Raw genomic sequence first — 13,477 nt, 5'->3', positions numbered from 1 at the left:
TGACCTGGCCGCCGCCGCCGGAAGGGAAATGTGAGACTACTGTAACAAGACTTCCAATGCTTATAAATACTCTCTTACGAGGCATGACTCGTGTTTTTACTTTGCTTCATATTCGATATCCGAGGCGGGCGTGCGTTCGTGTGTCAGGAGCCCATCTGTGTCACATGTCAGCGGAGGCTTCCTTCCCTCTTGACAAGGCTTGATCACTGCTCTTATGAGAACCACTCCGCCCCCCCCCCCCCCTTCGCCCCGCATCGCATTTCCTGCGTCTCTGACACATGTTCATTTGCGTGTCTCTGACATGCGGATCATGTTGCGCCCATGCGGGGACGCGGCCTTTTGATCCTGAAAGGCGAAAAAAAAAAAAAAGACAGAGGGGCGCCCCGGCAGCCAATGCGGAGGACGCTCCACGCCTACGGGCGGAAGGAAGTTTAGGAGGTTGATTCGTAACGCCATTAGGCGAGCGTGCGATGCAGCTGAATGGGAAGGTGTTGTTAGGTATGAGGTCGTGTGACTTCTGAGAGACTTACACGTGGAGGGGGGGCACGGGGGACGGCTCGTAGATGTAGCGTCCCTGCGTATGTCGGTCGTCGATCGGCACAGGAGCGTGGAAGGCGGGGAAGAACTGCGGCGCAGCTGTGTAGAATAACAGGAAGAGAAAGAGAAAAAAAGAGAAATATTAGACATTTTACACTTTACAACACTTTACGGTCCCTCTAAAACATATTGTAACACTCCTCCTCGGCTAATCTAAATAGCAGCTATAATGAAAGGCAGCGGTGGATGGCTATCTTTCAGCAGACCCGCCCAAATGAGACCTCATTAAAAGCAGCACCACTCCAACATGTTCAGCTGGGGAAGTCTCAAGGCTGATAGAACTCACAATAAAACGATAGCCGCCAAATGGCAACGTTTCTCACCGTACCAGGCGTGACGTGGTTTTAGTGCCGAGGATAAGGTTTAAGTACGACCAATGAAACATACAAAACGGGAAGCAAAACATTCTTTTCCGTTACAGTGTTTAGTCACAACTGCCAGAGAGAATCGAGAGGCTTCTTGTTTTTCTTTCTTCTCCCTCAAGATGAAACATTAAAACATTTGCATAATATGAGCTCCCGAGCCTTTCTTCTATTTTTTACCCCTGAAATTGCACCAATTCGCACTCATCTTCGAACCTTAACTGCATTTCCACACTATCTTAAAGACTAAAAGCTGGAATTTTGGTGTTACAACCTTTTTTTGGACAAGTTGCAACGAGCAAACAACAAGTGGGACTATTTCTGCTACCTGAGGGTCGGATTGTGAAACGCCAAATGGGTTAAAACTTGCACGCGAACACAGAAACATTAAATGACTTAACACGCACACAGAGGGTCCCGCGAAGCAACAAATCACCTTTTCATTCCCATGCTACATGAACCCGATTGCCAGAACACGTCACTTTATTGCCTGTTACCGCCGCCGCTGCCAAGTCGCGTAGCACCGCCCCGAGGCGAAGCGTGTGTCAACATCTGCATACCTTCACGCAGCAAGTCTCCGAGGCTGCTAGCTATGTGTTCTTTGCTTGTAAACATTTGGACGTGTGCGCCAAGAGGGCAGATGGCCAAACAGCAGGGTGCCCGACAGCCCTCCGAGTGTTGCCCCCGACGCCAGAACGCAGCTGCACCGCCGGGGCAATGCAGCATGTGTTGACCCCCCCACCCCAGTACCTCTTAGGTCTGCTTACCTCATCACTTCTGCCAGCTTTGGGCCGACACAGTTACAATTAAGACCAGTTTGGCATTCGGAGGAAAGTCTTAAAGCTAAATACAAGACTGTTAGCGCTAGTATGTTAGCCTGGGGCGTTGTAGCTAACAGTGCTAACAGCGTAAACTACGGCAACATGCTGACAGAGATATGTGTACATGAGGGAGAACCAGAGGTCGGGTGCTAAACTTTAGCACCAAACTGTTAACGGCTGTAACCGCCGTATGAGGAGTGGAGAGCGGTGTCCGTGAGCTAGCTAGCGTGGGTTGGGGCTAACGTGTACAGACGTGCACAAAAGCAAGGAGAAGCTTGGACAACAAAACACAGAAAGAGAAGAAGAGTGAATTCATTCTCTGCTACGGTAGCTAACACATCACTCTATAGCAAATAGTTGTTTCTTCTATCAAGTTGAGGGACTTAAGGGGGACAGAGGTGGGTTCAAACCGATATCATGTAACCCGAGTAATATCCTCAGACTTTGGAAAGCTCTCTCCAGAGCCAAAGACAACATTATACATTTGTTTTCACTGGGTTTATAGTACTAACTGTGTAGTACTTCGACATGTTGAGTGCCTGCAAAGTGCATAAACACAGAAACCCCCACACCTGTAGCAAAGAGGCATCCCTGCAAGAGCTGACACCTTATTTCCCCGTGCTTATGCCCCAGAAAGCAGCATTTATTTTTGCAGATTCCATCTCCTGAATGTGGACATCTTCCCTTGTGAGGCGATATATCACATCTTTTGAGGTCTTGTAGAGAGTTGTGGAGGTAGAAAAAAGTAGGGGATCGATTGGCTCTTCAGGTGAGGAATCGACTCACAAAGAACTCTTAAAGCCAAGTCCAAAGTAGTCCAAATTCACTTGAATTCACCCTCAGGTATCATAAAATATTAGAGCACATTAGGGTTGGTTTAAAATGAGCAAACAGAAAAACTTGCGCAAACTTTGGAGAAACAATTCAGGGCTTTTTCATCCTGATTTCACAACAGCAGAGATACCATGGAAGTGGTAAAAGCCTCCTCCAAGCAGCTCTGGCAGATATCTGACCACTCCGTCTCTGTTTGATAGTTTTCTCCCGATGACTCAGTTTTGACTTGGCTCACGTCGGCCGATTCCAGAGCTGCCGTGGGAGGGAGGGATGAAGGATCTCTGCGATATAGAGGTGGTAGACAAGGGCAGGATCTGCTTTGTTTACTCTGCACAGCTCCGCTCCGAGGCTGCCGGGCCCTCGGCTGTCAAGAGTCGGAAACGGAGCCTCGGGTTCACCGGCGTCTACGTCCCGCGTTCTAAAAGCTCCACGTTCTCTAATCTCACTGATCCCGGCCCACAAACCTCCTGTCCTGTTGGGTAATGAGGGATGACTGTAGAGATTACAAACTGTGAAATCATTTTCCGAGACCCCACCCCCCTCCAACCCCCGCAACACACACCTACGTTCCCACATCCGCCACTCCTCATTGAATTACCCAGACCCCCCCTCCCCTCCTATGTTTATGTCTCTGGAGCTCCTCACTCAGCACAGCCCTGTGTCTGGATTGGACTCCTTTTTCTTTTTTTTTCTTGCTCCTTCATCACTCTTTCCCCTCCCAGCCTCCCCCCCTCCGGCTGCGGACGCATGGCAAAGCGTTCCGCTGAGGTTTATTTAAATCCAACTCTGAAGTTTACTTTACCAAGGCCCTATCTAAATAGAGCCTGCCACCTCCTTTAACGCCAGCCCGGCTCTCCATTAGCGAGGCAAACAGCTCTGTGTCACTGGAGGGAATGTATACAGTCGCAAAGAACAGAGGGAGAAGGAAAGAAGGGGGGGGCAGTGTTTCCTGTAGGGACTCCTCACTGTTTACTCCGGGACTAAATTGCCCCTGCTCTTCTGGATGTTCGGGGGGCATTCACATCGTTCTAATACAGAATGCAGCTGGAGGGCACGTAGGAAAACCAACACACGCGCCATCATTTTTTGTTTTTTTACCTTCCCACTGCGGCCACACTCCGGCATTCCTCAGCAAAGTGTAATCACGACGGTTTTGTCCCGGTTTGCATTTGGTAAACCGCCGCTGGGCAAAGCGAGAGGGATTAAAAGGAAGTCATCTCAGAGAAATCAGCAAAAGTCACAATGCGTATCGTAGTTTGCAAACTTTTTTTTAGAGGAAACTTTTTTTTTTATAGCTCTCTACCAATTCATCAGCACTTCAGAACTCTTCTCAGACGTTTTAATGACTCCAGAGCAGTAGTATTCATTTTTTGGGGGGGGGATATTTTTTTTCTCCTTTTTTTTAGATTAAAGGGACGGAAGTCATTAAGACATGATTACAAATGGGTATTAATGAAAGGGCAATTAGAGGCAAACTTTGACCATGCTCATTAATTCTAATTCAACACAAACACACCGTGCTCAGGACCAAAAGCCAGCTTCCCCTTCATTAAAGAGAGGATGGTAATTGCCTTGTCCTTTATTGGACACTTGAATAATTTCAAAAGAAGAAAGGGGGGGGGGGATAAAGCCTAAAGCCCATCATTTGCAAATATCCTTATTGGTTAATCTCCTTTCATAATGGCGGATTTTAACCACAAAGAATCTTGGAACGCGTGTGATGTGATACTCGAGGAGAATTTGAGCCGTCACTCACAATTTCCGATTTGGGTTTTTGATAATACACAAACAAATCTTTCCTCTTTTGTTGCCAACTCAGCATTGTGAGTTTATTGTGTTGACATGCTTAAAAACCTGAGCGCCTCCTCTCCTCTGGCGAGGGGTTCACTGACTCTGCTCTAACAGAGTGTCACCCGCAGCCGGGGGGACGCGACGCTCCCTTCCATAAACACTGCACTTCTCGTCGCCGCTCCGCTGCGAGAGCACAAAGAGCCACTGACAGATTGTCATAAGCGACTAAGGCGGAGTGAGAAAAGGGCTGCCGGGGCCTTTGCTCCAGAGGTTTGTGAATCGCTAATGTGGAACATATGAAGCCTGTGCCGGGGCTGCGACTGCCAGATTTCATTATGCCACCTCTCTCCGGGCTCGTGATCTCACCGCTCAGGCACGCTCGTCTGCAGCGAGGCCCGCCGTTACGCCGTAACTCTGCAACACGAAAAGATGCCCCCGAAATTTGTTTGCGAGCGAGTGTGTGCAACTTGTGTTGGCTTGTTTCTGGGAGTGAGAACAAGAATATGAACTTGACTTGTGCAAAAAAACAGGATAATGCAGCTCCCGGTGTTTTTTATGTTGCCTTTTGTAGAAGTGGTCTTTTTATTAACATTAATTTTATTCCTGAACACATTTTGCATGTGAATCTGATGTAGTTTCACAAGAAACTACGGTGGTGTTCTGGGTAGCGTAAAAGGGTCTCACTCTAGCCAGTGTTTGTTCTGTCCCTTCTGGGCTCCCATAGAAATGTGGCAGTGCAACACCTGTTCGCTATGTAAGGGCACATAATAAGCTATAGATTCTAATATGATCTATCATTTCTGCTAACAGATCCCCTCCAACTGGCCCTTTTACAGAATGACAGGAAAATAAATCAGTTTGTCGTTCAATGAGAAAAAAATGAATCACGCTATTCAAAAAAGCTCTTGTAACCCTTCAGCTTGAGGGCGTCTTTTCTCTTTAGTAAACACATATCAGCGAACAGAATGTTTAGCGTTGACTATCTGGCAAAGGAGAAGGAGAAGCCAGACCATCAGCAGACGTGGGGTTTTGTGTGCCGGCTCTCTTGTGAAGGCGAAAAATCCGCCTCTGATCAATCCCTCCACACCCCCGTCTCTCATCGTGTTTGCTTACACTGAGACCTCAAGCTGTTTGGACATGTAAATAACACTTTCGGAGACTGTTTAGCTAAGCTCAATGGGAGTTGCTGTTGACTATTGGAGCGCTTTGCTTTAATTACGGGGTCCCAGATTGTTTCAGGTCTAATGGCCTAATTACCGCTGTATAAATTAGCCTAATGTTCTCGCCGCGCGGAGCTTTCTCTACTGTATCTTGACGCTCGGGCGCTAGAACAGAGAAAGCTTTTATTCGGCAAAGAGCAACAGCGAGAAGGAGGGAGAAGAAAAGCCAGCGGAGAGGTTAAATAACAGAAGAAATGTAAAGTCGCTTTGCCAATCTCTCTGCCATTCATCATATACACAAGGCTGGCAGATCACACTCTGCCCTTCCTCTGTAAATCAATGGATTTTTTCCTCTCTCCCTCTCTCTTCCGCTGTGCTTTCCCGCTCTCTCTGTCTCTCTTGCTCACATGCTCTCGCACACTTAAACACGAACCATCTCTCAGAGGATGAATGTAATTAGCACGGCGCTAAAGGAAAACAGAACAGAAGAGACTTCAAAAAATAAAAAGAGAGAGAGAGAGAAATGTCAGCTATGTTCCCTGTTCACACATATACATTCCACGACGCTCGATGTCGGGAGCGATTTGTTTGTCTAGACTGAACAAGATGGTGAATACCCATCCTTCCTCTTCGTGGTTCTACCCGTCTCTGCATATTTGCGCGGAGACTTAATGTTCCAGCAGGTTATCTCTCGGTGCTACTTTTTACAAAGTTCATTTTTCATTCAGCCGCTACGCCGCTCACACGCTACACCATCCACTTGATAAGCAACAATTCGCTGCCAAACTTTATCTAAAATTTTACTTTTTTATTTTTTGCATCCCCTGTAAAATATCCATTTGCAGGACATTTATCTGAAATAATATACCATAAGAACCCCCTGATTTCAGCAACCAGGATGAAGGAGATTAAGCTGTAGGCTGTGCTCCTTCCCCTCTCTGCAAGTCCCACAAATATCTTAATGGAACTCCGGCATCTGCAAGACATTTACCCAGCCGAGTCAATCCTAACAAATTGCACGCCAGCACGAGGGCCCTTTTGCCTTTGCTACAGAGTGGAGCTAAGCACGCACACCGCTCTTGCAGGGGCCCCCCCAGCACCATCCCCTTCCCCTCCCTCCCCCTGTATCCCAGCGTGGATCAGGGAGTGAAGGTTATTTCACGAGGCCTCTGCGGAGCGCCAATCTATCTCCTACATTTGGTGAATTTCTCCAGATTGGGATAAGCTGGGGAGCAGAACAAAGCGCTGTGCGTCGGCCCTCCCCCCTCGATCCAGCACCCTCTCTACCCTACCTCCACCCTGCAGCCTCCTCTCTCCCCCCACCCAGCTGGGGAGAGATTTACACAGCAGTTTAGTAGCTGAAACACTGCGCTACACCTCTTTCCACCTTCCCTCTCTTTATCTCTCACATCTGTCTATCTCCCCCCTCTCCAAACAATGATACCTCTCAGAGAGAAGGGAGTTGATTTAAACCTCAGGTTAACTCACCAGGACTTTGCTACATTTATTTTGCTTCAACAACCCCCACCCTGTGTGATTTATTCTTCTCAAACATAAGGCCTCTTTAGGGTTTGATCCTTTTTGAGATCTTTATTCAGGAATCGGGGTCACAGAAGAAATGAAAAGATGTATTTTATTCACAGTCTGTTTTTTTTTATTTATTCCTGCATCATAAATGTATGATAAATTATTCGGATTTACTGCGACATCTATATATGAGCCGAGGTGATATCAGTGACAGTGTCGGTGATTGCCACAGCTGAATCTCCGGCTGCCCTGTGACAGACTGACCCGTGTCACCGCCGCCTCCCGGGGCCCCGACGCAGGTGACACCGCGTAGACTGCATGTGGCTGCGCGATAGTGAATGTCAAGCTTAATACACCTGCATTATAATAACACACCGGGCCGGACCATGCTTGGGGAAACAGATAGCTTCTCAGTTTTGATTCATGCTGCGATGCCGCTGACCAAAGCCGGGCCATTTAAATGTAATTTTTCAAAAATGGAGCCACAAGTAGTTCTCAATTCATATCGCGCACTATGAATATCAGCTGGCGGAGACTTTAATCTTGGTGAAGAGCGGTAATCCATCACGGGGACTGCTTTGTCACCTTTATTTTTTTATGTCAAACATTGTGCATTATAATGTGGTTAAAAGAAGGGGCTGGATTAAAAAATGGTGCATTCAAGGGCGTCCAAGATTTCGGGGTGGATTGCCAAAAAAGCTACGAATTAATTTGCTGTTTTGCAGCAAAACTTGCAGCGTGTTGTCTCAAGCGGGTTTTCGGTCTGCTGGTTTTCATGTGTTCAACCAGTGGCTGCCTGGAAGGTGGGAAATCAATCTAAGACCGTATTGTATCCTTTGGAAAATGGACACACATTCAAAACCACCAGCGCAGTCCTTTTAATATGTTTTACACTCAAATGGCATTTCCCCCCGAACTGTGAGTCTATTCCTCTATTTTCCACCAAAACCCATACAGACATGCGACAAAGTCTGTGCAAGGCCTCTAGAGGTACGTGGTCATTATTTGGGCTAATGGAGAAAACTGTGTGTCACCGGGCAAAGACAAAGCCCGGTGTCACAGCAATCAGACAAATGGCTGCTGGGCTCCGCGGGGCCAGACAGGGGTTGATGTTCCTGCACCAATTAGGTGTTGTGCGTGCGACAACAGCTGGAACTCTGGATTCTCTACCTCTTTCCACTCGCCGCGCTCTTTTGCGTTGCCGTCACCTCAGCCTCTCTTTCACCCTCACTCTTGCGTCGTCTTCCTAATTCTTTCCGTTAATCCTGTCTATCTCTTTTTCTTTGCTCTCTCTCTCTCTCTCATTATTCAAAGCGCATCCTTGTGATCTCTTCCCCTTTTCCCTCCTCGCAGCATCCCAAAACAAGGACAAAGTTGTAATCCGTTTACGGACACCCCTGTCAACACATTCCACCCAAATAATCCGAAAAGACTTACAACCGGGCCTAGGTACTGTCAAGGGAAAGGGGAGCGGAGAAAGAGAGCAGAGTGCACAGGGAAAGGCAAGCGAGAGGCATAGAGGGAGGAGAGAGAGGAGTGGAGGAGCGAGGCAACAGACGGAGGGAACTTGCGTCACAGCGATTTGAGTCTTTGTCACGCAGGTGGCGCCCAGGGGTTCCCCTCAGCCCGGGCAGAGAGACAAACCGGGGCCCATGTAAACCTTAAAGAGGATTAACCCTGCCGGAGCGCTTTAATGAGACCTGAAAGTGGCGGGCACTGGAGAGCCCCACTGATTGAGCCGCGCTCGAGTCGGCTCCCAGCGGTCCGCCCGGGCCCAGTGGCCCAGCAGCGCTGCTGCAGCCCCGTGGCCTACAGCTGCCCGCTCACACTGAGCCACATCAAAGCGGGCCCTGTCTGGGAGAACCCCGAGATGGAAGGGGAAGGGGAGGCGGGTGGGCATAGGGGAGGTGGAGAGAGTGAGTGAAGAGAGAGGAGGGAGGGAGATGAGGGTGCCTGGATGGAGGAATCCCTTATCTCCTCCTGAGAGGATGCTGCTCTGTGGTGCGAGATTGTCTGGAGCTGCCACCTGTCCCAGGCATCTTTAAAGGCAACACTAAAGCCTGTGATGGGCCTGACCTCCTTGAGCTCCCATTCTTTTATGTCTCTCTTCATTTTCTGCTTTGTTACACCCCCCCCTCCTGCTTCTCCACTCTCTCTCTGGCTCTTCTCTCTTCTTCTCACCCCTCTGTCTCACTTATACCCTCAGACTCTGACTCCTTTTCCTCTTTTCTCCAGTGATATCTTACATTTCACCAGCCTGCTAGAAACATTGTAATTACACTGTGTTCATCAGCCTCCTCTCCGTGTAGAACAATATATACTTGCGACCCTCCAGAGACGAGAGCAAGATACGGGTTGTTGGCTGAAGGGATAAGGGCGCTTATCTTTGCCACGATGTGAGAGGAATGCAAATCAAAAAAAAAAGAAAAGGGGGCGATGAGATTTGGATACAGGGGGAAGCAAACATGAAGAAAGGCATGAAATAACCGATTCTCCCGTAGCACACAGAGGTGATTATCCTACTGGAGACTACACAGGCTAACTTGAGGAGAAGAAGAAGCCGAGGAGAAGCTCCCGTGAGCTTTTAGTCTTGTTGTTATTTTATAGTATCGTGTTTAATTTTTTTGTTGCCAATGGCGTTTTTGTTGGGAGTTGATTCTCCTTTCGGAGAGGACAAGACGCAGCAAATCTTCATTTTAAGCCTTGTTGCATTGTTCCCCGCTCGCCTCTGTGACTCGACCGATTAACCAATCTCATTTGAAAAGGACGTAAAAACACACTGACAGATGTTGCGGCGATGATACCAAGAAACGCTGACTGTTCTTCTTTGAACATCTTAAGTTCTCCGGAAATTCTTCTTAATTCTTCTTAGTCCCCTTCACATTTAATCTCGTCATTGTTAATGAGAGCTGCCATTTTTTTTTTCTCTTCTCCGAGACGCTCCCGTTCACACGCGTCGGGCTCCGCCATGCGATCACCACATGACCTTAAGACGGTATCCGCGGCACTTCAAACTCTGCTTAACCCCCTTAAATCATCATGCGCTACAATAAGGGGGGCACATGCATGTGAGAATATGGCCGTCTTTACAGCGTGAGATGCCTCTAATAAGCTGTATAAAAGGGGATCATCTGATTATCCCTGGTGCGCTGGACCAAGGGGCCACAGCAGAACCCATGTTGTTCTTTCTTGATGAAAGGAGGTGGGTGGAAGGGATCCCTCTCCATCGCCTGCAGTGTGCCCGGGGCTTCTCTGTGCCGGCGCACCGCTGGGGGACTACATCGTGCCACCACGCTCAAAAAGCCAATATTGAAACAATCACAAAGACAAACACTTACCCTTGAAACAGGCACGTGTCTTCTCACCCCAGGCTGTCCTCTGTACTCCCCAGTTCTTTTTGAGGGGGGGTGTTTGAACCTGCCAGTGCTTGCCCATGTTTAAACCAACAAGAGGCCAGAAAGTTTGTTCTTTCTGTGCAATTTCAGAGCTCCGGTGTAACTTTTCTTCCACCTACACTCACGCTATAATTGCTCTTTTTTTTTGTTGGACTCTCATTGCAGCTCTCGCTCCTTCAAGACATATACGGAAAAGGTCCCGTGCAGTCCGTATGAACTAGACCGAGCACTGTAATTAACTGCGGAGACTAGAGAGGCCATTGTTGTGCGGATCACGTTCGGGTCGGTGACAGCTAGCTCATTCAGTTCACTGGTCAGCTGCATTTTTGATATGGAGGCAGACAGACGGATGCCGGGGCCAGCGGCCGGCATGCTACAGCCCAGTAGACCTGAGATCAGCCCCGCACAGCAGTTTAGAGTTTAACCCCTGTGACTGGACACCCACCACCCCCCACCACCGCAGCATAAAAACCCCCGGACGGGGGGGTTTGCAGCCACGGCTCAGTGTTCTCCCACTAGCTTTTTCCAGAACACAGGGCCAGTGTGATCCAGGTAGCAGTCACCTTTGGCCAGGCTCAGGGAGCAGGGTTACTGTGATACATGTGAAGGAATCCTTCAGCCAAGAGATCCATACCTCCACAGCCTCTAGCTTAGCAGGCATGGTTTCTGAGATCAGTCAAGGACAGCAAGGCTTTGGTGTGGGGATTAGGCCCCTGGCAGCCAGATCTGGGCTCGTTTTTTGTTTAAGGAGCTAACCCAAAGACTACTGGACTGATAGGCAGCCATCACATCCGGGAGAGACAGTTAATGTGTCGCCTCTACTATCAATGACCTACTGTATCACAGTTACAGTACAACCCCGCGCCAATATACTTAAAGTATTGTTTTAAAGCTTTCCTCCAAGTTGCCTTCATTTCAGAGCAGTTTTAACATTTGCAAGAGGGGCCAATGGAAAAAAAGGATGCGCTTTAAGTCCCTCCATGGATGTGTTTAGTCTGACAATGGAGGGCAAGTGTTTAAGAAAGAGACACTTTAAAAGAAGGCGATCCCCTTGGAGGAAGCAGGGGGACGCTTCACCAGCAAGTGGACTCGCTGTTGCTGCAGGACCGCTGACCGGCTAATCGGCGCACAATGTAAACAGATGTCGCCGCGGCGCATCCCATTCACGCTTCTGCACAATTAAGATCTTAAAACAACGACTTCTCCCTCATTAATCCTCATCTCAATCCCTTTTCCTCCTCATCCCGCAGCAAAGCCCCCACGTATTAGCGCCATGGTTAAGAAGGATGTGTGGACTCTTATCCAGTGTTTGCCCAAGAAAAGCGGCTAAGACTCAGGCACCGCCACAATTAGCAATGTTAACAATAGGGGCGACGGTTTCCTTCGTGCTTTTTTCCCTTTTTATTGCGCAGAAGTGGGTGTAAAAAACCCGAGTAAACACGGTCTTAGTCCACGGTCGTAAGAGGAGTGGGAGATCACAAGTCTGGGTGAATAGCAGAGATTTAGCAGAGCCCCTGAAGATCCCCCCTCTTGCTTTCTTCTTGTTGTTCGACTCCTACGCCTCCCAGAGCTTCGCCACCGTGTTAACGACCCAGCGGCCAGGTGTGGGGAGGCTGCAGGTGCCGTCGCATTTAGGCACATTAAGCACTGACACACACCAGCGCCAAGAGTAATCGGATTTACCTGGCTGTCTGCTGCGTGGCGTGGCGCACTATGCAAGCGCAGCACAAAGGCTTAGGGCCCCCTCTCCATCACCAAAACACACACACACATGCACACACCTGGGATTAATTTGGGAGGTGACAAAGCCCTCATAGAGACGGACTACCGCTGGCGGAGTACGGGCTGTGTGTCTGGGCTCACATGCGTGTGGAACCAGAAACCAGAGCGGGAGCCGGTGGCTTTTTTTTTCTTTCTTACACCTTGTGGTTCAGGAGTGGCGACAGACGCTACAGGCTTCTGGTTCAAAGCGGCTGAGGGGGGGGAGCGGAGGCTTTTAAGGGAACCCTTTGGTTCTACTGACCCTCAGACTGCCGGGGCTCACGGGGATTGAGCTCTGGTTGCTGGGTTCAATCAGACAGAATGGGACCGCCGCCTTTAGGGACACCCCATGTCCTCAACACCTGGGGCCAGGCGGAGGTGTTTTACACCGCAATGCTCTCATCTCAGATCATAAGTCTTCCTGAGCAGACTCGGGATCAGAGAATTGACATCAATGAAAAACACTAGAGACTTCAGACTTTTTTAGTGTGATTTTCCGTCTTTGTTGGCGATTTTTCTTATCTTGTTTTTGTGTTTTGTGTATATATCTACTATTATGTAGATGTATGTTATTAGTGATTATTCTGATGATTTTTCGCCAGTCCAAAGTGACTTTAAATACCTTGTTTGGTGTGACTTAAAATAATCAATTCAGAATTATATAAAAAAGAGAAAAGCAGGGTGCAACTGGCAGATGTTTGGCTTTTTTTTCTTCACAAATTAAATTAAATGATGGCAGATAAGTAGATTTTTATTTCGGCACAAACTTTTATATTTAAATGTTGAAGAGGTAGTGCCTTTAAATGTGGAAGAAGCAGTAGGATCAAATGTGTGTTCATCATGCCTGCAGCTTTCCAGTAACCATCACTGTTCTCCCCTCCATTCTGTATGATTGCAAGTCTTCCAGCCTCTTGAGCCCCGAAACACAAAGGAAACCTCTTGAAGCTCTACGGCCCTTTTGACTTTTCCTGCTGCTTTTGAACTCTCCATTTCAGACTGTGACTTTTCCACATGACCCCAAGCCCCAGAGTGACCCCCCCCTCCCCCTTTTCCTCCCCCCTCCTACCCCATGGCTTCACTGGTCTGGAACCTCCAGAGCTCCTTCACACATACCCACACACATACATTAAATGAGAAGTGGCAGTGTTGCTGAGTTAGGTCAGGATGTAATGGGCAGTAATGTTCGGCCCTCGAGGGCCCCCGTCCGCAGCGCTGGTTGTGAGTAACCT

General features: G+C 48.5%; 1 protein-coding gene across 1 annotated transcript in view; it reads right to left on the bottom strand.

Annotated features, from left to right (window-relative positions):
• gli3 (GLI family zinc finger 3) overlaps positions 1 to 13,477 on the bottom strand; it is an 83,035-nt gene that overhangs the window by 36,550 nt on the left and 33,008 nt on the right. Inside the window, exon 4 of the mRNA XM_084033237.1 lies at positions 531 to 636. Within this exon, the coding sequence (XP_083889363.1) occupies positions 531 to 636 (106 nt within the window). The remainder of the gene's footprint in view (positions 1 to 530; positions 637 to 13,477) is intronic.

The sequence above is a fragment of the Eutrigla gurnardus genome, assembly GCF_963514095.1.
Source record: "Eutrigla gurnardus genome assembly, chromosome: 18".
NCBI classification, from domain to species: Eukaryota; Metazoa; Chordata; class Actinopteri; order Perciformes; family Triglidae; genus Eutrigla; species Eutrigla gurnardus.
The sequence above is the reverse complement of the archived record's forward strand: the minus strand, read 5'-3'. Positions and strand labels throughout refer to the sequence as shown.